Here is a 23,275-nt window from a genome sequence, read left to right as displayed (position 1 = left end):
AGGCACAGATGGTGGAAGGAAGAAAAGCCAAAGGTCCAGCTCCCTGTGGTCCTTGTCTCATTCCCAGGAATGATGACACTGGCATAGGAAGGGGCCGTGGCTGTAGCCTGAGCTGTGGGACCCCCATTGCTAGGCTGCAGCCCAGCAGTTACATTCTGCAGCTCTGTTCTTGCGAGGAGGGCACAAGGCCTTCAGCTCTCTCTGTTCTGGGAGGGTCACACGTCCTTCTGCCCAGACCTGGGCAGGCTGTGGCCAAGCCTGTGGCTGCGTGGATACTTGCATGGGTGGCCAGTGTGGAGTCAGTTCCTCATGGCGTCTCTCTTCTCTACCCATCCCTTGCACGTTTGAGTGAGTTCCTGTTGGCTCTCCATATGCTTTCCCATGTGGTCAGTGGTCTGTCCTACTGTCGCCCTTTGGATTGACGTTGTAACCACTGTCCCAGCTCCCTCAGGCATCAGGGCTCCTTCCACACACATCTTGTTCTCCTGGTTAGGCCTCCCCAGGGAGGGAGCCTCCCCGTGACCTGATGCATGTGTCTTGCCTGCAGAGTGTGTGAACTGGAGGAGCTGGGGGAGCTGTCCCCTTGCTGGGAGAGCCTCCGGCGCCAGATTGTCACCCAGTACCAGACCATCATCCTCACATACCAGGAGAACCTGACCGACCTCCATCAGTACAAAGGTGGGTGCCGTCCTGCCTTCTCAGGCCGCCCGTCCCCTCTACCTCCTGGCCAGAGGGCTGGAGTCTAAGGTTCCACTCTCCCCTATGACAAACACAAGTAGATTCTCATATAGATGTGAACTGTTTCCAGTATGGGTTTTCTAGATCTTAATTGAAAAGACCTATCTGTGGATTACATTGAAACGGCCTTCTCTGGTGTCATCTACCGAGACAACCGTTGTAGGGTGAAATTCAGGGGAGACATATCAGGCTGTCACTGGTTCGTGCTATTTATTGTCCTAGGTCTGATATCAATGAAGTGCCTGGAATAAGTTTTCTAGATGTCTTGGTTTAGATAGTCAGTGGTATTTTTACTGAACGTATAAAATGTCAGAGTGGAATTCTCTATTTAAGGCTCAAAAGAGAAAGTGAAGTGTGAACGCTGCGCCATTTCTTCTTGAAATGCCATTGACTTTCAGAACACTCGCAGACTGGCTTTAGAAAACTGCTCCTGACTTGTTCCTCATTTATCCCAAATGGAATGGATGTTTCGCTGTGTCCTCACCTTAGCATTTTGAATCATTCCGTTTCTCCAGGTTTTTCCTTTCTTTCCCTCCACGTACAGCAGAAATTTTTCAGGATTTTTAAGAAAATTCTGAGCTCTTTATGTGATTCTGACATAAAATGTCAATAGAAGCTGGGTGTGAGGAAGCCACATCCAGAACTGACAGGTTGGCGGTGCTTGGGTGTCCGCAGGTTCCAGTGCGTCTCTCAGAGAGGTGGCGGCGTTGACCTCAAGAAACCAAGGGACTGGCTCATGCCAGACAGCGTCCCCGCAGAGTGTGAAACCCACACCCCCTTGAGTTTTCAAGAGCGTCTCTCTCAGGCTTGTGGGGTCCCCATGCTGCTGTTCTGTGGCTCACGCTGACTCAAGCTCAGAGAACAGTCTCCTGTGGCCAAGTGCAGCCCACGACTTGTGGCCTGCGAGCCGTGTGCTGGCGGCGTACGTGTGGTTTTGTTCACTAGACAGGATGTTGCTTCTGCGCTTCCGATCATCAGTTGATTGTGTTGACTGCTGTGTTTCGTAGGCATGTAGTTCTTCACTGAAGTTACAGATTCTGGTTACAGAAATGAGATAGATCTTTGTCATGAAACATCGTCCAATCTCACGATAAGCGTAAGCCGGGGAGCTTGTTGAAGTTTGTGTTCCAATGGACTGGAACGAGTGCGTGGTTGCTTTTGCTCATCCTGAGAAGCCTGGGGCGCGGAGCAGCCCTTCTCCTTGTTGTTCATAACTGAATTGTGCTGTTCTGGTGAGCGGCTTTCTGCTCCTGGGGTGGTAGCAGTCGTAGGCTCGGAACAGGCACTCTCTGGCCTGCGTCCCTTTGCTTTCTCTGACGGGGCTGACACTGTGCTGCACATCTCGGAGTGGGGAGCACGGTGGTGGAAGGCATGGCCTCGGCACAAAGGCCTTTGAAGCTGTTTCTGCTCCATTCACCACCCAGCACCTCCCGTCCAGAACAGATCTCCTGGCCAGCGAAATGCCCTCCCACCATCTGGACACGAAATGTGCCCACGGGCAACTCAGAGTTTCCCAAGGCCACGGCCGGCACTTGCCTGCTCGTGGGCAGTGGCGTCCTCTGAAGGCCGTTGCTCTGCTTGGCGGCTTGTGAAAGCGTGACTCGTGTGCCGACCCTGTTTTCTCCTGTTCTGTTTCTTAGGTCCTTCCTTTAAAGCAAGCAGTCTGAAAGCGGATAAAAAATTAGAATTTGTTCCCACAAACCTACACATACAGAGGATGAGAGTTCAAGATGATGGTGGATCAGGTATCTGTTTTTCTGCCTTTCTTGTTAACTCACGTTCCGCTGCTGCTTCGCCTGGGTGCTTGGTCCCAGACTGTCCCATATCTTCTCTAGTTTTCCTGTAGGCTCAGCTGCTGGGCATCTTGGGGGAGAGACGTCCCAAGGACCTCTGATAGGTCTGAGTTAAAGAGCCCAGACCCCCTCCTCTGTCTCTCCTGCCCCCAGCTTGCCTGTGGGTTCCTGTGTCAGGAAGTTCCCCATCAGCCGATCTTCCCCAGGACAGGTGCAAACAAGTGTTTCGGAGTAGCTTCCTGCAGCCTCATGTGGCTCCACGCGGGTCAGCTAGAGCCCTTATCTGCTGAGGTGGCGGTGCTGGACTCCAGCCTGCCTTCAGGGTCCAGGGAAGCCAAAGCTGCTGGGAAACAAGCCGGAGGGGGCAGGCTCCCAATCGGATGTGCGTATCCCCGTAGCTGGCTTGTCCATAGGCCTGAGCCCAGAGTAACGGAGGGAGCTTTCTGTCATGCAGATCAGAACTATGACATCGTCACCATCGGCGCGCCAGCAGCACACTGCCAAGGCTTTAAATCAGGAGGTCTCCGCAAGAAGCTGCACAAATTTGAAGAGACGAAGAAACAGTAAGTAACCAGGGCGGGGTCTGTGCTCCTTGTCTGCCTACACGATGCTTCTCGGTTACAAAGGAAATCAAAATGTGGCTGCAGAAACAGCCGGCCATCCGATGTGCTCTCATGTGGCAGGAGGAGCTGCCTCATGGACCCGGTGCTGCTCTGTGTGTGTGCGTGAGCTGAGTGGGTAAGGAAGGTGAAATGAGCAGCAAATTGCCATCCACCTTGGACGTGGTGCTTTGGGCACCTGCCCTGTGTGGACTCTGCTGGCTTGGAGTCCTTTGGAGTCCCTGCCCATCCTGTTGAACACCACAGGTCTAAAGTCTGAAACACACTGACTGATACACATTCCCAGTCCAGACAAGATTCAGGGCCTGCTCAGAGCTGCCGTCCTGAGTAAGGGATTGCCAGGTAGGGCATGGCCGAAGCAGCACACAGAGTAAGAAGAGGCCAGGCAGACCCCGGGGGGAGAGCTAAGGCAGAGAGCTGGCAGCCTGCTCGGCCTGGGCTGTGCTCTGGGACTAGAGATGCTGGGGTGACAGGTCTAGGGGTGGTCAGGGCCTGGCCCAGGAGCAGACAGGTCAGCAAGCACCATGTGAGGAAGTACGGCCTGACCCACACATGCTGAGGGTGCTGTGGAGCCGGGAGCAGGCATCAGAGCAGCTCAGGATGGGGGAGTGAGAGCCGTAAATCACAGCCGTCTCGCCGGACACATGGGAGCTGTGGCTTCTTCCAGAATGGCACCCATCCGCATTTAAGTGGGTCGGGGGTGTGAGTGTACCACGTGCGGAAGGCGAGTGTAGATGACTCTGTAAGCCCCTGGACAGACCACGGAATAGAGGAAGGAGCACCAAGGGCTCTGGTTGTGGAGAATAATGCTGACTTGAGCATGTGTTTAGGCTGATGCAAAGGAGGAATGCGGATGAGGCAAGGTGGAAGAGATGGGTGTACTGGTGAGGCGGGGTTCTGTTGAAGAGAGACAGGCCCCAGACGGTTCTTCCTGCAAGGACAGAGAAGGTGGGGTTGCAGGGTGTTCGTGATGTGGGAAGGAAGGGGCTGAGGTATCAGTGGAACTGCTTCTGCAGAACGTGGTGTTCAAAGGGTCAGGCTTATCAATTAACAGTGGGACTGTTGGAGGGAAGGCAAAGCAAAGGCCCAGAGACTCCCACAAGATGGTCAGGTGGAGCTGTACTGGCTGGGATGGAGGCAGTGGACCATTTCTTGACTGCTACTGTGGCCAAGAGTCAGGTCATAACTTGGCAAGGTTGACCCTGGACCAGGATCAGGTCAGCAGCTGAGGGGCTTGGGATGCGTCTGGAGTGTCACTGACCGTGGACGAGGCTGGGTGGCCGAGCAGGGAGCAGAAAGCCGTGTGCTGTTAGAAGCCACCCCTCGGATATGTGCACAGACTACCCCAGGCCCAGGGAGCCCGGCCTCTCTGGACGTGGGAGGAGGAGAGGCAAGGGTTCGAGGGAGGATTTCAGTGTTCTCGGGGAGGCCCCCACGCAGCACCATTCATTCATTCCTGCCAAGAGCACGTCCCTGTGCGCACAACCCCGACAGCCAGACCTGCCTCGGGATTCCCTGCCTCCAGCGTTCCTTAGGGAAATAGGAAGGTGCCGAAGCTCCCCGTGCCCACCGCAGCTCTGCACAGCCAGCCAGAAAGCGTGTCTGTCGCTCCATTGCATGTTGGCGTGTGGCCGGCGTGAGCGTGCGATTGGAGATGGCATGGGGCCCTGAGGGAGGAAGCTCCTTAATTCAGTGTTCCCAGCCCGGGAAGGTCGGGGTTACCTGATTACTCTGCATGTTAGGTTCAGTGCTCTTTATTCCCCAAAAGGCCTCTAATATTTTTTCATTTATATAACTTAAACTATTATTTACTCTCCTACTAACGTTTAAACCACAAGCAGAAATGGTGTTCCATTGTGGGAACTTCGCTTTGGACTTGGACGTGGGCATAAACTGTGCCCCAGTGGGCATCTCCCTGGGTCTGGAACCCAGTGAAGTGGCTTTGATAGATAAACTCCGCGGGCTTGAGGGTTGAGTTCTCCTTGTCCTTGGGGCCTCCACAAATAAGTTTGAAGCATTTTTTCAAGAAGTAACTTGGCTTTTTAAATTTTTTGGTTCTGCCTTTGGTGTTTGCTGACTAACTGCTAATATTTCATTTTGGTTCTCTTCTTTAGCAGTTTTGAGGAGTGTTGGTGAGTTTTCTGTCTGTGGAGAGAGTGTCTGTTTGGTCTCGCCCTCGTGCAGAGAAAGCCTGTGCTGCCCCCCGCCCCTCCCCCACCCCCGTGTGGTGCTTCCCCCTGTGGTGCTGCCATGGGCTCCCGGGGACACATCTCACAGACAGCTCTCCCTGCCAGCTGCAATGCTCTTTGATAATGAATAGCCAGTCTCCAGTCCGCTGTGGCTCCTTTGAGTCCTGGCATCCCGAGGAAGGACCCAGTTCTTCCCCCAGGATGAGGGAGAGCCCAGATGCTCAGTCCTCGGAGGGCTAGGATCTCACGTCAGCCCAGTGGGGGGTCCATTCCTGTTGTCTTCCCTAAGAAATCTTGAGCTTTTCCATTTTCACGTCATCCTCACCTACTAATGAGGCCAACATACCTTTTCATGATTTTTTTTAATGTATTTATTTATTTGGAAGGCAGAGTTACTGAGAGGCAGAGGCAGAGGCAGAGAGAGAAAGGGTCTTCCATCTGCTGGTTCACTCGCCAGGTGACCGTGATGGCCGGAGCTGCGCAGATCCGAAGCCAGGAGCCTGGTACTTCCTCCTGGTCTCCCACGCGGGTGCAGGGCCCAAGGACTGGGGCCATCCTCCACTGCCCTCCCGGGCCACAGCAGAGAGCTGGATCAGAAGAAGAGCAGCCAGAACTCAAATCAGTGCCCATATGGGAGGCCGGCACTGCAGGTGGCAGCTTTACCCGCTACACCACAGCGCTGGGCCCCCTTTTTCATGATTCTTGTGCAGATTTTTAAAATAGTGTTACTGGGGTGAATCTTAACCCTAGGAAAGGGGGCAACACAAGAACAAACCAGAGAACCAGATGGCAGGTGGAGCCTGGAAGAGGGACTCTGCAGAAGCCCCTCCTTCTCAGGCCCCTCCAGCCCTGGGGAAACGCTGCTGCCTTCCAGCCGGGGACCATGAGGCTCAGCGGCTGTGCCTGGGCTCTGCAGGGGCATCTGACAGCAGGAAGTCCAAGCCCCTTCCCTCCTGCCCCCCACCCCCAGCCCCAGCTGAGGCCTCTTCAGCTTTCTCCTGAGGGTCTGTCCCCTAGGGGAGCTTTAGGTGTAAGGGAGGGGGAAGGCAGCAGGGGAGGGCTGCGGCTCCCTCTGCCTCCAGGAGGGAAAACCTGCAGCTTCTACAGAAACCGCTCCCTCCCTCCTTTCCCTGCTGGGGCTGCATCGGAGGTCGCCCTTTCCCGTAGCAAGACAAGTGCCTGGATGTTGGGTCTGGGGATGGCGGAACAGGCAATGGGACAGGGGGAGCCTAGGACCCACCCGTGGAGGCCTGCCCCCGCACTAGCTCCCCACTCAGGTGTTTTAGGTTGACCTTATTGGAAAGTTCCTAGAATGCTAACCTGCCTCCAGCTGCCTCTTGGCTGAGGAGACTGGACTTTCTGGAGCCCCCCCAGGTCTGGTTACTCCCAGGCTTGCGCCCCCTCTTCTCCTTACGCAGGACATGCCTGAGACGGGGGCAGGGTATGCACAGGGGGCAGTGCTCCTGCTGGAGACCACAGGGACTAAACCCCAGCAGACCCCAGCCTCCTGGTCCTCCACCTTGTGCGAACCCACTCCTCAGGAGTTCGTACTCTGAAGAGGGTTCCCTGCTCTTCCCATAAGTCCCCACGGGACTGTTATCCGTCAGCCACCACCACCCCTAGCCAGTACCATGTGGCCTGTTCAGTTTAGCCATGGCACTTACCCACATAGGCTCAACTCTGTGGGGTCCAGAGTGGGGGGACTGATGTGGGGCCCCAGGACCATACCTAGTGCACGGCCTCCTGGGGCTGCCCAGCACGACCTGGGGCCGCTGGGGAGGTGGAGGGACCCAGAGGCCACTTCTCTGCCTGAAGACTTCCTGAGAGCACACGTGTTCCCAGGCAGCGAGAGGTCCACGCCCACCCCACCCCCGTGTGGTGGCCCTGTGTATCCTTGCTCATCCCGAAGCAGCAGCCGTTTGGAATGCGCTCTTTCTCGCCCTGTGCGTCAGGCCCCAGTGCTATCGTTAGAACACGGCTTGTGGAAGACAGGGTTGATGGAGGGTGCTGTTTTCCTCAGCCTCGGGGGAGGTTGTGTATCTGTTGAAAGATACAACCACCCACATTCACAGAAGTATTTGAACTCGAGGGATCAGGGATCTAGCAGGAGCAGATTCTGAAACGGTGTCTATAAAACGGACGGGCTGAAGCGGCAGCTATTCATTTGGAAGAGTGATTGCAGGCTGGACAGCAGCTGTGTGCGCATTGCGCTCTGCGGGGTGGCCGGTTGCACCACGTGGGCTCGGTCGTGGTCCGCTGCATGGGCTCCTGGCAAATCCATCATTTGTTCCTGTGCTGTGGGGGCTTGTGTGGCGGTGTCTCTCTCTGGGGGCTTTGGCTTTGGTGTTTGCATGTTCGCTCCCTAGTCTGGTAAGGGAAGGGGCAGCAGCAGCTTCTTGATGGCCTATCTCCAAGTTTCCCTGGAAGGGCCCAGTGCGGAGGGTTGTCAGGCCTGACCAAGGTAACCTCATCTCCAGGGACGCAATGGAGGCAGGCGCTTTCTCCCTGACCTTCCCTCCACCCCCAGAACTCAAAGGGCAGCTCTTTGAGGGAGCAGGCAGGCTTCCTCATTCTAGGAGAGGAAGGACACCCAGCACTCACAGCTTTGAACAGGAGACCTCCACGTTGGCAGCTTATACCTCTTGCTGCTTTCCTTGGCTTCCTCAGGTCTTTATTATACTGGATTGGGATCTGAGCTGAGAGACATGCAATTTATCCTCGCCATCTAGTGGGACCTTACATGCCAGCCGCACCCTACACTGCCAGGGCACATGGAGTCACTTCTCCAAAGGTTCCTGCCCACGCCTGACAGTGGCTGGGGGTAACTCTGACATTAGATCCCTCCATTCACACGCAGTTGTCTGGACAGGAGGTGGGGAGGAGGAGGAACCAGGGCGCCCAGGCCATTGAGGTGTCAGAGCCTCACCATTGGCTTGGCACGTTCTTTGCTTCCTCTTTATCCCATGGAATGGTGTTCTTCAACATAGGCAAGTCCTGGAGCAGGGTGGAGGAAGAGGAAGCCCGAGTCTCTGGGGACTTGCTGGTGTCAGCCTTGGGAAGGTGAACTGTGGGGCAGTCCTCAGGAAGTCCTGAGAAGCCAAATGAACGAACATTTTGAGGTGGTGGTTTTTGCTTGTTTCGTTTTGCTCGTGTCTTTTGGCCAAGTCCAACACCCACGGCTGTCTCTCCCTTCACAGTGAAGACCCTACCCCTTCTGGTATAAGCAGACCGCATGTCTCCTCTTAAGTAGTGCTTGTAAGTTAAGAGATGGGGTTCTTAGGTCAAGATTGTGAGTATCCTGGGTATGATTGTTCAGCATCTGCACACACACACACACACACACGACAGAATATGTACAGATATGCACACATACAGATACGAGGCTTGGGCATGTCTTAGTAGTTCAGTCTTCTCCCACATAGACCGAAAAGATCTCATTTTTCTCAGTGACAGCTAGCTAGCCCAGGAGAATATCGCTGAGTAACAGAATGCTTTACTTTAGAGTCAGTTGCGGGCCATGGTTGGGATGCTGCTGCCATTCTCACAGATTGAAGGGAGCCCTCTAAGAATCTGTTCTTACCCTTTTTAGTACTTCATCTGGCTGTCAGTCCATAATCTACATACCACAGGACATTGTCAGAGCCAAGGAGATCATCGCCCAGATCAATACCCTGAAGACCCAAGTTAGTTACTACGCAGAGCGGCTCTCCAGGGCGGCCAAGGACAGGTCTGCTACTGGCCTTGAGAGGACACTCGCCATCTTGGCAGACAAGGTAGGAGGAGCTGACTTGCTGCATGTGGGCCTGGGGCTTGGTTCCCTTGGGGGTCTGGAAGCCACTGGACAACCCAGAGTGGCCCACATGTGCCTAGAGCTATCCAGAGTGACACTGGGAAGGCCTTGAGGGGCTATCTTTAGGTGCGTTTCCCACAGAAGCCCAAGAAGGTTTGGTGATTTTCTTGTGGCCGTGGGACTGGACCAGGGACAGAGCCCGGGGCTCATGGCTCAGGTGTTGCTTCATGCAGATGTGTCTTCCACCTTGGTCTGGGTTGATGTGGTTCCAGAGCACTCTTTAGTAATGGCCCAGTCAGCACTTTGCTTCTGCCACAATTTTATTGTACTTGACTTTGAAAAAATATATTGAGCTATTATACAGACATAAGATAAAAACAATTTTTGTAAGATTTGTTTATTTATTTATTTGACAGAGTTACAGAGAAGGAGAGGTGGAGAGAGAGATTGATCAATCTTTCATCCACTGGTTTCCCCAGCCAGGGCTGGGCCAGGCCAAAGCCAGGAGCTTCATTTACCTTCGTCTACACTGTACCATGAGGGTGCAGGGACCCAAGCACTTGGGCCATCTTTCGTTACTTTCCCAGACATGTTAGCAGGGAGCTGGATTGGAAGTGGAGCATCCAGGACTTGAGCCGGCACCCATATAGGATGCTGGCACTGAAGGCAGTGGCCCCCAAAACAATGCTTAAGAGCTTATAGATAGTCAGTACTTTTAATTAGCCATACCTTGATCCTGATTAGAAAATACATAAACATGTGTGCGGTCTTCAAAAAGTACATAGTGAATGCATATAATGAAAAAAACTATGCATGGATTTTAAACATTTTGCACCAAAATAAGCTTATTTTTTAAATTCCACTTTCCAAACACTTTTTTGAAGAGCCCAGCATACTGAAGGAATGGATACATCAAATGCTTTCAGTGGGTGATTTTTTCATATTGCTCACTTTCAACACACACACACACACACACTCACAGACACACAGACTCACACACACACACACACTCTGATTGCACCTTCCCGCTCACACTTGCTTTGCTAGAGTGAGCTGCTGTCCCTCATCAGACCATGTTAAATTCTTCACCTCTGTTCACATAGTGGAAGACGGAAAACTGGGAAACAGGCCTACTGGGAAACAAAAATTTAGTTATGAACCACAGAACCCCTGAGGCATACCGAATTCTCCCTGATAGATACAGAAGTGCTGTGCTGAGAGTCCAGCTGTCCAGAGCCTAGGGCTTTGGGGATTAGATGCTGAGGTACAAAAAAATAAGGCTTTGGTGACTGAGTCAAAATAATGCCTGTCCCCTGGGGACTTGCCCCCTGAGAGCTGGAGGCTAGCCCAGGAAGTCAGCCAAGGTTAGGCCCCTGAGCCCTCATTTGGCCCTTCCCCTAGTGACAGGGTCAAAGACAAGCAGTGGCTAAGGTGTGTCGGAGAGGACTGTTCAGCCTTCTCTCTTCTGCCTTGACTTTCCGGTCTTGGTGGGAAATCCTTGCTCAGATTCAACTCAGATAGGCCGTGTGGCAGTCTTTGTCCTTGGACGTCCTAGGAATGCGGCAGGGGGCACGGGAGGGCCTGTGTGCTCCTCCACGACAAGGCAGGCCTCCCCAGCCCTCGCCCACGGCCCAGCAACCCTGGCTTGTCTGTACCTACAGACCCGGCAGTTGGTTACCGTCTGCGACTGCAAGCTGCTGGCCAACTCCATCCATGGGCTGAACGCCGCGCGGCCTGACTACATTGCCTCCAAGGCCTCCCCTACCTCGACTGAGGAGGAGCAGGTGATGCTGAGGAACGACCAGGACACCCTGATGGCCAAGTGGACAGGGAGAAACAGCCGATCTTCCCTGCAGGTGGACTGGCACGAAGAGGAGTGGGTGAGTCTGCTGCCCGTGGCCCGTCGTCCCGCCGCTGAACTTGGGTTGAGAACTGTGAAGTCTCTTGCCAGTGGCTTTCCCTCTGAGATGCTAAAAGGGGTTGGCTCCTTGGTGCACAAGCTCCAAGTCCCCTTCTCAAACTGCTCCTGGCACAGCGGATGCTGGGGGGGAGGCTGCTTGCAAACCTTCGTGTGTGTATGGAGAGCAGGGTGTCTGGGGCCTGAGCCAGCCTCGGCCCTGGTGGGCGAGGAGCCCTTTGCCTGTTGAAGGCTTTCCTCCCCTCCCAGCCACCTGGGTCCTCTATGTCCCTGGCTGCTGGAGAGCAGCTGAGCCTCTCCTGCTTCCCCCAGTCTGTGGGTGTTGTCGTTTTTGGAGATGTGGGAGCTCAGGTGTTGGGGCAGCGGGTGAGAATTTTGGAGCCACTGCCCCAGCATTGCATCACTTTAGTGTCCCTCACAGAGTTCACCCTGAGAGCGGGATCTGTGTCTCTTTGGGGAGTGACATGGAACAACTCATCATTTGTTGGGACTATGACTTAGAGGCCTTATCCAGTGAATTCCCGAGTCACTAAACCCACAGCAAAGCGGTTCTCTAGCTCTGGTATCCCAGTCGGCATGGATTTCTTCCTCTTCCCTCCTTGTGCCAACTGATCAGTTGTTTCCATGGGAAGGAGACTTCAGTCCTCTGTGTGTAGTGGTTGTGGGAAGTCTGGAGTGGAGGGAGGAGGGGATGAGACCAGCTTACTGGTCCTGGGCCCTTTTTGGCAGCACTCGAAGGCTGTCTGTCTTCCGTGAGAGTTGCCAGCAGACAGAACCCAAACTTTCTGAACAATGACCATAGCACATTGACTCACCAACTTAAATGGGGGGTTGGAAACGATCTTGCTATTTCTGTCTTTGGCTGTTTTCAAGAGCATGGTGATCCAGGGTGGGAGTCAGTGGAGGGTCGTTGGTCTTTCTGTAATATTGACCCCGCTGGGAGAGCTGACCCAAATGGGCACTTTTGGTTTGGAAGGAGAAGGTGTGGCTGAACGTGGACAAGAGCCTGGAGTGCATCATCCAGCGAGTGGACAAGCTGCTGCAGAAGGAGCGTCTGCACGGCGAGGGCTGTGAGGATCTCTTGCCCTGCACAGGCGGCTCCACCAGCAAGAAAGGTAACCGGAACAGCCGTGCCTACTGGATCCGACCAGAGGACCCCTTCTGCGATGCCCCCTCCTCCATGCCTGCTGCATGCCATCCTCACTCAACCACACGTGCGTATGCATCCATGCGTCCCACGCACCACCCCTCCTCATGCTGCATCGCTTCTGTTGGTCTGTGTCTCTGACTCTGTGCCCTCCTCCCCCATGCAGACTTCAGGGCTGTCGGGTGAAGCAGGGGTGTCCCAGCGCATGCAGCAGCAAGGCAGCAAGGGCAGAGGCCCAGTGGTCTTTCCATGCAGCTGGAGCCTGGGTGTGAATCCATGTCTCTGCTGAAGCAAAAACTCAGGGTCCTCCTTGGGTCACATTGTCATGGAAGTAAGGGTCGGGCTCCTGGATCGTCCAGGTTTGTAAGCCAACCCATGGACCTGAAGGAAGCCAGGATGCAGATGCCTTTTGATGAGGTTGCTCATGGCATTAGAACTAGTGCATGAAGGAAAAGGTGAGTTGTGCATGGACGCTACTGGAGGGACAGTTGCAGGCCTGTGGACCTGCCTAAAGGCTGGTTGTCATTGGCTGGGCAGAAGCATTTGGCTAAGGTACTTGGTAACCCAGCAAGTTAGTGGACTCCCCAACCCCACCACGCTGGGCCTCTGGCGAGCTGAGTTAGGTTCACCTGTGCAGCCATCCTTTAGGAGGTCATCAGTGGATAAGAAGCAGCGTAATTCAGACACAGTCTTCTTTCTGCAGAGACCTGGGGCATGCCCAGAGACTGCCCCGTGGCTAGCTTCACATTGAGGGGACACGTGTCTCTGCACAAGTCGGTCCTTGGTCCCTGCACTCAGTGCCTCCTGCCTTTTCCCTAAGAGCTGGCGAGGGTCGTGAGCCAGGCAGCTGAGACCCGGCTGCAGGGCCAGCTCCTGCCTCCTCTCTGCTCTCCTGTGGGAGTTTTAAGTCATAGCCAGTAATAGCTAGATATTCCAAGGGTTGGGCTCCTTACAACAGAGGCTTTTAAGTTCTGAGTTGGGCAACTTCCGTTCAAGGCAGCATCCTACTCCTCTGTCAGAGCCTGGCGGTAAATCTCCCTTTATGAGATGCCCTTTGCCCTCTCATCTGCCTGCAGTCTGTTCCCAGGGCACCGTCTCCTCCGAGCCTCTGGTTCAACAGTGCTCACATCATCCACTTTTTCATCTGCGGGGAATTACAGTTTATCTCCCAAACCTGTGATCTCATGGAGCTATTTTGTCTGTCTCTATTTGTGTTCTCTCTTTTTTTTTATGTAAATTGTTGTTTTAAAAAAATTTCTGAAAGTTAATTACTTATTTCTCTGTAATGTTACTTTATAATTTTATTTATTTTTTCCTGCAGATATATTGACTTTTTAAAATGCAGGAGCTAGTTTAATCAGACGTGCTTCTCATCCATAATTTAAATGTTTTTGCCCGCCCTTCAGGTACATGGCTGAACTATAGGCAAGTTCAGTTTTAAAGTTATTCAAGTGGGCATTTGTTTGTGTCATGTAGGGTTTGACTTGCAGGTGTGTGTGCCATCGACATCAGCTCTGTTGTCATAACGGGGAGTGAAGCATACCTTTGAGAGAGCCTACCTCTGCTGATCAGTGGTCGAAGGAGCCTGTGAAACCAAATACCACTCACTTACCTCTCCATGACTCCTAGACGCGTACCTCACGTAACATAGTTAGCAGTGCAGCTGGTGAGCCGTTCAGACGCCCGTGTCAGCAGGAGGCTTAGGAAGGACCAGACAGTGAGCTGCTTCCAGAAGTTTGTAAAACGACAGAAGTGAAAGACACGTGCATTTCCACAAACTTTGTGAAGATGCCTAATTTATTTTTACAAGGGCACTTCAAAAACTTAGTGGGAAATGGAATTAAAAGATATGTTTATTTTGAAAATCTTTGAAATCCATCCATACACATGCAGATCTTCAAAGAAGTTCGTGGAAAATGCATATTGATGAAAAACACTATGCATGGATTTCAATTTTTTTTTTTGCACCAAAATACACTTAACTTCTAATTACATTTCCCATGAGCTTTTTGAAAAGTCTTTGTGTTTTGGTGACTAGTTTGTCTGCAGTGCCAGACCTTGTTTTTATGCTGCTGCAACTTATGGGAGCAGTGGTTTTGACTGAGAGGGAGCAGGTTGTGTTTACTGCAATATATTTATTATATGAGAACAACTCTGCACCCTTTTGAAAGACATCAGCTCTTTTCATTGCAATCCTCTAGCCATCTGGGGCCCTTGGTTTTTCCTGTTTGACCAAGAAGCTGCCCTGCCGCTCAGCTCATCTTCCTGCAGAACTAATCAGACACTTGCGTAGTAGGCAGGGTCTAGCCAGGGCCAGGGCTCTGGCTGGGAGAGGGGCGAGGAAGCCCACTAACAAGTCCCTGCCAGCTGGGACCATGGGCTCCTCAAGCTCTCTCTCCTCTTTATTTCCCCATAAGTGCTGCACGCCCGTCCTGTAACCCGCCACCTGCCCAGGAGCACCCCCTTGGCCCTCGGAGGATTGGGTGGCCTCCGTTGCCTTCCCTGTGTACTCTGTCTTGTTCTCAGACCTACAGAGTCATTCAGACCTCAGACCAGGTTTGTCTTAACCTGGAGTGTCCTGGTGCACCCCAGGTTTAGGCACCCCTGAGATGATGTGCTAAAATTTGGATATACATGGAAAGCAAGTTCACAGTGGTCATTAAGTCTCAAGGGACTCTTTTCACTTTAGATAAGTGACAAGCCACTGGTTCAGGAGTCCCAGTGGATGACAACTCCACCCCCCAACACACACACACATACACACAGACTCTTGGATTGGAAGATGAATTTGGCTGACTGGGCTTAGTCCCTAATGCCTTCCGGGGAACCAGCTGTTTGGGATCACCACAGAAGCTCCTAAAACAGGCCCCTAGGGCCTATTCCCTCATTCCTGAACCTGGAATCCTGCAGCAGGGCTATGGGGAAGCAACAATCCATATTCTTCCCCAAGTCCTGGGGCAGATCTCATTGGCCACACAGATGTTGAAGAATCACTATTCAGCATCACTGCACACCACCATGGCTCTCTGTGTGAGCTAGACGGTCTCCGGATATTGGGGTTCTGGCAGAGGCCGGGCTTGTCAGCCTACAGGGCCTTTATATTTTCTATCCCCATGCCATTCCAAGGTGATTAGAGGGGAAGGGCCCCTTGCCACCCCACTGCTTGACAAACAGTCAAAGTCTTCATGGGCTGCCCCTTTGGGACACTCACGTCCTGCTTTGAGTCCAGGCTACTTTACTTCCAGTCCAGCTTCCTGCTGATGTGCACCTTGAGAGACAGCAAGTGATGACTTGAATGCTTGAGTCTCTGCCATTCATATAGGAATCCTCGATTTAGTTACTGGCTCCTGATTACAGCCTGGCCCAGCCTTGGCTATTGCAGGGATTTGGGGAGTGAACCAGCAGATGGAAAAATCTTTGTCTCTCGGCTTTTCAAAGAAAATAAAAATAATTTTTTTAAGTTTAAAAAAATCATAAAAGTTCTGGCTGTTTGGGGAGCCCTGAAACCACCTTGTTTCAGTATCCTGAAGATGTTCTTGGGCTAGAAGGTGCAGACATAAAGGAAGAGTAAACTTCCGCTGCAGTGCTGCCTTCAGATGTGTGTTCTCTAAGATGGCACACTAGAGCCTGTAAGGGAAGTGTAACTGGAATGAGCCTGTCCCCTGTGACTCAGCGTAGGTGAACTGGCTCTGCAAGGACCGGAAGGGACCTTCTCCCTGGAAACTTCCCAGAGCACAAAATTTTTGCATTTGGTTTAAGTCTTCAAGATTGCATGGAGAGTTTTTGGTATATTGGTTTCATTGCTGGGTCTTGATAACAATATCTGTAGACCTCAGCGTTGACCTTGAGCCTAGGTTTTCCCAATGAATCAGGGCGGTGGGCTCTGTTGGAAGCGGTGGTACTCAATTTGCTGGTCAGTCTCTCTCATCGCAAGTTTGCTTCCAGATGTTGGGTGTCCACATGGGCTGTGCCGTTACAATGTGACTGATGTGGCACGTATCACATTGTGATACGGTAGTTCACGTGTCCTGAAGAGCATTGTATGTTGAAGTATTAGCAACACAAATGCTGATGCTGGCGAGTCCAGTGTTGTCACCTCTGAGAAGGCTCGGCTGCCTTGGAGCAGCGCGAGTGCCTTCCTGAAACTTCTAGGGGAAGAGGCAGACCCACCCCAGACCTCTTCTCTGTGGTTTGGCCGCCTGGCTGCAGGCTGGCTGCCTACGCAGCTGCTCTAAGATTGAGTTGCTTGTGTTTGAACTGCTGCTGCTCCTTAATCATCCGTGTTACCCTCCATTTCTGTGCAGATTGCAGCCCCCCTCCTGAAGAGTCCAGCCCAGGTACGTGGTTTCCGTTCAAGGCTCCCGCCGGTGTCTTTAATGTTCAGGTAGCGTGTGAAGCTGAATTACCTAAAGATGGTCGTATGCTCCTAGAGTCGGGGAAATATCTTCTCACAGTGAGGCGTATGCAACTTTTCATAGCCTTGGTAAGGGACCAGTTGAGCTGAGGGAACGTAGCCAGAAACTACCACATGCATTTTCTTTACTTTTATACCCCCAAGACCTTCCCAGATGATTAGTATGCGTGAGTGCATTGGGCGTCTTGAAGCAGGTGGCCTGCCTTAGAGAGATACATGTTTGGAAATGATGCTTCCTGTGCAATCACTTGACCTTGGGAGCATTCCTCTGAGCACGCAGTCATAGGTGTCCACCCAAATGCTGTGACGTTTGTCATCATGCAGTGTCCTCTCTTCTGGGCCTGAGTGCAGCTTTAGAATTCTTATCAGACGGTGCTCTGCGCCTCGGTTGGAGTTAGTGCTAGAATCTTTTTGCCACATTTGCGTGTAGAAGCCAATGTTTATATTTCTAGTTCAAGGATTGGCAAACTACAGCTGGGGGCTAAATCCTCTCCACAGACTGCTCTTGTAAATAATGTTTCTTGCCCACCCGCTCCTGCTGGCTGCTTTTGTGTGGCAGCATCAGATTGCAACAGACACCCTATGAGTTTTATTGCCTAAAGTATTTACCATCCAGTCCTTTACAGAAGTATGCGACCCCCGATCTAGTTCACTTGGAGCTTCTGGAGTTGGCTTGTGGTTTTCCCACAGTGAGCATGAGCCCCCCACAAATAATATGGTTGGTTTGCTTCTTTCTTACACTCCAAAAATCAACTACATGATCAACTCAAAGGTTGCATACTTCTGGCTGGATATAAAGATAGGATGGCATGTTCTCTCTCTGTCTACAGTGTCGCGACCCAAGGATCCAGCCATGGTGGGATCTGTTCCCCAGTCTGTTCTGTGGGTTGTCAGTGGATCCTCTCTGCTCTCGCAGCACCATGGATCAGCACACTGTCTGAAGTTAGCCTACCCTTGGGCTAGTCCGATCAGGCACATCATTGCCTCCCTGTTTACTTCCACCCGTTTTACAGTTGGGCTTTGCCCAAAAGTCGGTGTAGCTTGAGAGGGCCTTAGCCCCCAGCCTCCTCAACCCTTAAGTCATTGAGGCCTCTGTGGGTACACAGCCAGTTAACTTCAGTCTCTTCCTCCCTGTTAGCTTCCTTGGACCCAGGCCTTATCTTCCCCTGCTATTTCTGTGGCTGGGCTTCTGGTCTCCCCAGCTTACCTCCATGTGAGCCAGTGCCTCCAAACCGAGTTGTCTCCTGATATTCAGTGGTGCTGAAGTATGGAATCATACCCAGCAGTGAGCACCAGGAGAAGGGGGGTGACCTATGAGCCTGCCCCCCAGAAGACTTGGGGTCTCCTGAAGTCTGAAGAACTAATAGGCAGGGCCGGCGCCGCGGCTCACTAGGCTAATCCTCCGCCTAGCGGCGCCGGCACACCGGGTTCTAGTCCCGGTCGGGGCGCCGGATTCTGTCCCGGTTGCCCCTCTTCCAGGCCAGCCCTCTGCTGTGGCCAGGGAGTGCAGTGGAGGATGGCCCAGGTGCTTGGGCCCTGCACCCCATGGGAGACCAGGAAAAGCACCTGGCTCCTGGCTCCTGCCATCGGATCAGCGCGGTGCGCCGGCCGCAGCGCGCCGGCCGCGGCGGCCATTGGAGGGTGAACCAACGGCAAAAGGAAGACCTTTCTCTCTGTCTCTCTCTCTCTCTCACTGTCCACTCTGCCTGTCAAAAAAAAAAAAAAAAAAAAAAAAGAACTAATAGGCAGCACACAGACAGTGCTGATTGGTAAAACTCTTTGTTTTGTGCCAGCTGCATCATTGCCAGGAGTGCTGGTGGCTTTTCCATAGTTGATATTAAATGGACTCAAATGGTCCCCTGCCAGAGGTTCCTTTAGCTTTTCTGTAGACTGTGTTCAATCTGCATTAAAAGACACACTCACATAAATATACATACCGTCTCTCTCGCCCTCCCCTACTAATGAAAAAAAGGGGGGTGGGCAGACATGGCCCATGGATTGACTACCAGTCAGCAGTGTCACAGTTAGCTAGGGGCTGAGGGGAGTGGGCACCACTGCTCAGCGGTGGCCAGGACCACACTCACATTTTCCACTTCTCAGTCCAATGTTCGTTCTGGCCACGACTGGCTCATTAAGACCTCGCTGCTTAGACTTTCTAAATTTAAGCCTGCCTTTTTCCATTACAGATGTAAATCCTCGTCCGCATACAGTGTGCCCTTGCACTCAGTTAGGCCTTTTCCAGCTTGTGAACTGTTCTGTGCGCTTAACAACCTGCAATAACCAAACACAGCATGTAGGGATGGTCTTGCGTGTGGGCCAAGTAGTTCTCTAAGTTTGTCTCTCCACAAAGTGCTGGCAATACAGTTTGAGATGGCAGGGCCAAGTCTCCTCCCTAACTTTTAGATTCTGCTTATTGAAGACAGAGCCTCTCCCCACCTCCCCAAGCTGGGGAGTGGCATGATCTGGGTCATTCCATGGCTCACACCCCCATCCCAAGAGGACCCGTGCTCCCCGACTCACTGCCTCACCCCATGTTTGGTGCGGCGAGCTTGCCCAGTGGTCATGGGCAAGTGCCCATTTCTGGGCTTGGTGACCTGGCCAGAAAACTTCAGACAGAAAATAATAACTGATGAGGGCATGTCGTCTCTTTGAAAGGCCTTCCCGTCAGCCTGTTTTTCTCCCGCAAGGTTCTATTTTTAAAAAGTTGCCTTGGTACAAGATCAAAGTTCCCTTATGTTCCTAAAAGAAAACTCACACTAGAAATGGATGCACTAGGCAGGAAGGTGAGGGAGTGGGAAGGAAATACACGTCCAGTGAGGGGACACTATCCCAAGAGCTGGAAATGTGGTAGTACGTGGCATGGTCTTTCCTCCAGACTGTCAAAGGCTAGGTCCAGGTGGAGTGCGTTCCTGGCTGCAGAAAGACGGGGTCTTAGTCTTTGGTCCTGGATCAAGACAAGTGAGGTGACAGACCCTTTTTCTGAGTGTCTTTCTCTCCCTGGAAGGAGGAGCCTGGTGCTGGAGGATTAGAACGTGGTGCCAGTTCTAGCCAGAGCATGGACCAAGTAGGCTTGAAGCATGCAGCGGGGTAGGGAGTAGTGGGGAGGTGGTACAGTGGTTAGGGGACAGGTGCCCTGCCAAGTCTGCAGAACCTGTATATACAATCTTTTTTTCTAAATGTAACGATCCCTTCGCTCGTGCCCAGGTGAATGGAGTGAGGCCCTCTACCCCCTGCTGACCACCCTCACAGACTGCGTGGCCATGATGAGTGACAAGGCCAAGAAGGCAATGGTCTTCCTCCTCATGCAAGATGGCGCCCCCACCATAGCCGCGTACCTGAGCCTGCAGTACCGCCGCGATGTGGTCTTCTGCCAGACCGTAAGCCCCGGGAGGGCCGGAGGGAGGCAGCGGGCACCATGCGTGGGAACCCCTTCCCTCTCCCTTCACTTATGAACAACCCCAGGTGGTCATGTCTTCTCCTGCCTGTTGCTTGTAAGTTGGTTTGACAGAAAGATCTAGATTTCAGCTCAGGGAGGACACCTGCTCCCTCGGTATGTCTGTGTTTCTTCCCCAAGATCTGGCACTGACAGGCTGTGCGGGCTGGGCACTAGGGGCAGGGGTACACAGGCTGCACAGGCCTCTTGGCTGCCTCGTGTGGGTTCTCTGCAGAGGAGCTCGGTGAGGGCAACCAGGGGGTTTGTCAGCACAATCTGTTTTCTCATGTCTGAAGCGGCAGGTGCCTCGTTCCGTGGTTTGGTGCAGAACTCTGTGCTGATGCCTTCTCTTATCTTTCAGAGGAGTGTTGGAATGAGAGTCCCAGCTTCCTAGCTGCCCGTAGTCAAGTCAGTAAAGTGAACAGCGAGACAGGTTCGGGCTGGGTCTCTGCAGGTCCCCACCCATTGCAGGGCGGCCTGTTGAGCCCCCAGAAAACCTCCCTCTGAGGAACCTTTGCCGGACCAGGTTCTCTCTCACTTCTGCTCTTCAGTGTTACTCCGTCAGTGTCCACCCAGAACTGGTATGGCTCTGTGGGGAGTTAATGCTGGGCTCTTGGAAGGTTCCAGACAAGGAGTTGTGTCAGGCAGGCCAGAGGCTGAGCCAAAACCAATCCTACTTTTGGGATGGACAGGAACAGCGAAAGCCCAGCACGGTATATCTCTCCCTGGCCTCTGCCAGGGCGCCCGCTCTGCCCAGGCTCCCCGAGGATCAGCAGAAGCTGCCGATGCCCCTTTGAGCATTGCAGGCCAGGGGACTCGGGGCCTGGGGCTCACGGGAGCCGACTGGTGTTGGGAGCGGGTGTCTGTCCCTGCAGCCATTCTCGCTGTGTCCCCCAGCTGACCGCCCTCATCTGCGGCTTCATCATCAAGCTGAGGAACTGCCTGCACGATGACGGCTTCCTGCGGCAGCTCTACACCATCGGGCTGCTGGCCCAGTTCGAGAGCCTGCTGAGCACCTACGGTGAGAGGCCCGCGGGGCCTGGGCTCAGGAGCAGCGGTTCCCCGTGACTTCCAGCCTTTCCTACGGGCTGTGTTTAGCGTGCTGATTTAAGTGAATACTGACGTCCCCAGAATGCATAGCAAAGCACCAAGCAGAAGTCCCGTCCGGTCGCCACAGCCCCTCAGTGGTTTGGTTATTTTGCTCTTGACAATTTTTCTGGTTGAGGTGGGCAGTAATTCTTTAACCAGCAGCTTCCCGCTGGGCCAGCACTGTTTCTCTTCAGTCCCTCTTAAGCCAGCACTGCGGGGATGCCTGTGCACAGGGGGTGCGTGTGTGGAGCCTTTGCTGTGACCACTAACATCAGAGTCACTGGGTCAAAGGGTCAGAATATTTTTAAATTTACTAGCTAATTCCAAGTCGCCTTCCAAAATAAGGCTTTCTTCTCCCTAGCCTTGTATTCTGTTGCTTCTGAGAAGATAATAGACAGTTTCCCCCAACCCCTCTTTTTGGGATATTTTTTCATCCTTTTTTGTGGGGGGAGGTAAGATTATGTATTGGGGCCAGTGCTGTGGTGTAGCGGTTAAGGCCTCCACCTGCAATGCCAGCATCCCATATGGGCACCAGTTCGAGTCTCAGCTGCCCCGCTTCTGATCCAGTTCTCTGCTGTGGCCTGGGGAAGCAGTGGAAGATGGCCCAAGTCCTTGGGCCCCTACACCTGTGTAGGAGACCCGGAAGAAGCTCCTGGCTCCTGGCTTTGGATTGACACAGCCCTGGCTGTTGTGGCCATCTGGTGAGTGAACCAGTAGGTGGAAGACCTCTTTCTCTCTCTCTGCCTCTGCCTCTCTGTAACTCTGACTTTCAGGTAAAACAAATAAAATATTAAAAAAAAGATTTATTTATTTATTTGAAAGTCAGAGATAGAGAGGAAGAGACAGAGAGACAGAGCTCTTCCATCCGCTGGTTCAGTCCCTATATGGCCACAATGGCCAGGGCTGGGCCAGGATGAAGCCAGAAGCCAGGAGCTTCTTCCAGGTCTCTCACGTGAGTGGCAGGGGCCCACGTACTTGGGCCACCTTCTGCTGGTTTTCCAGGGAGCTGGATTGGAAGTGAAGCAGCTGGGACACGAACCAACTCCCATGTGGGATGCCAGCGTTGCAGGTGGCAACTTCACCCACTACACCACAACACCAGCCCCTATTTGTTCTGGCGCTCTAGTAGATACCAATCCCTGTTTTGTGGAGAGATCTGGCCATAAGAATGCCTCTCTCCATTTTTAAAGAGCCGGCCCTGCCTGGTGAGGTCCCTGCATTTCTGTCTCCCTCCCCCACAGTCCTGACCAGGAAAGGGGGGCAGGGCGAGCCCCCACAGGCACACCTGTAGCATGGCACGGGAGGTCAGTCGTAGTTTACTCACAGAGGGTGAGGTGTAGGGGACGGGGCTCAGACAGGCCCTCCCGTCCACACCTCACCCCTTGTCACCCTTGTCTGCACCCTCCCTGAGGCTGTGCCCAGCCTGGGTAGAGCGGCACGGCCTCTAACAGCCTCTTCCCTTCTCTGCACCCAGGCGAGGAGCTGGCGATGCTGGAGGACATGAGCCTGGGGATCATGGACCTGAGAAACGTGACCTTTAAAGTCACACAGGCCACCTCTCATGCCCCCACAGACATGCTGCCTGTCATCACGGGAAATCGGTAGAGTATTTACTTAGAATTCTCTAAGCCGCAGCGGTGTCTTCCGCGTGTGTGTCTCTCGTGGGAGGCAGTCTCCCTTTCTGAAGTGTGGGTTCTGTTCAGTTAACTTCACCCCACTGAGGTCTGTCCCTGGTGGCTTGGGTATCCCCACGGTGGAGGGCCGCCTTGGCTCTCCTGCTGGCCGTGCAGGCGGCCTGAACCTCACCCTGCTCGTCATCTCTCCCCCTCCCCCAGCGACGGGTTCAACGTGCGGATCCCACTGCCAGGCCCGCTGTTCGACGCGCTGCCCCGGGAGATCCAGAGCGGCATGCTGCTGCGCGTGCAGCCCGTGCTCTTCAACGTGGGCATCAACGAGCAGCAGACGCTGGCCGAGAGGTGCGTGCCGGGCCGCCGCGGGCGTGGCGCGGGAACGGGCTCTCTGCACCCTCCCCTTCCTGCAGCCAGGGACGTGGCACCACCGTTGGTGTTGGAGACAACAGAGGCAGCCTGGGTGCGGCCTCTGTCCTCAGAGACTCGGCTGGTGGCGGGCAGAGAGAGGCAGGA

General features: G+C 53.4%; 1 protein-coding gene across 22 annotated transcripts in view; it reads left to right on the top strand.

The window, feature by feature from the left end:
• The window catches only part of INPP4A (inositol polyphosphate-4-phosphatase type I A), a 143,855-nt gene that overhangs the window by 102,806 nt on the left and 17,774 nt on the right, over positions 1 to 23,275 (top strand). For 6 of the 22 annotated variants that reach the window (XM_008253597.5, XM_008253582.5, XM_089326007.1 and 3 more), the window contains exons 11-22: positions 548 to 678; positions 2,379 to 2,483; positions 2,986 to 3,094; positions 5,266 to 5,283; positions 8,930 to 9,113; positions 10,792 to 11,010; positions 12,025 to 12,262; positions 16,500 to 16,532; positions 19,814 to 19,986; positions 20,940 to 21,063; positions 22,606 to 22,732; positions 22,967 to 23,107. In XM_008253597.5, coding sequence (XP_008251819.1) covers positions 548 to 678; positions 2,379 to 2,483; positions 2,986 to 3,094; positions 5,266 to 5,283; positions 8,930 to 9,113; positions 10,792 to 11,010; positions 12,025 to 12,262; positions 16,500 to 16,532; positions 19,814 to 19,986; positions 20,940 to 21,063; positions 22,606 to 22,732; positions 22,967 to 23,107 — 1,602 coding nt within the window. The remainder of the gene's footprint in view (positions 1 to 547; positions 679 to 2,378; positions 2,484 to 2,985; positions 3,095 to 5,265; positions 5,284 to 8,929; positions 9,114 to 10,791; positions 11,011 to 12,024; positions 12,263 to 16,499; positions 16,533 to 19,813; positions 19,987 to 20,939; positions 21,064 to 22,605; positions 22,733 to 22,966; positions 23,108 to 23,275) is intronic. The other 16 variants (XM_008253627.5, XM_070068744.2, XM_089326014.1 and 13 more) reach the window with 9 other exon arrangements.

This window comes from Oryctolagus cuniculus, chromosome 2, assembly GCF_051225735.1.
Source record: "Oryctolagus cuniculus isolate XC-2025 breed Fujian yellow rabbit chromosome 2, ASM5122573v1, whole genome shotgun sequence".
NCBI classification, from domain to species: Eukaryota; Metazoa; Chordata; class Mammalia; order Lagomorpha; family Leporidae; genus Oryctolagus; species Oryctolagus cuniculus.
This window is presented reverse-complemented; position numbering and strand designations above follow the sequence as displayed.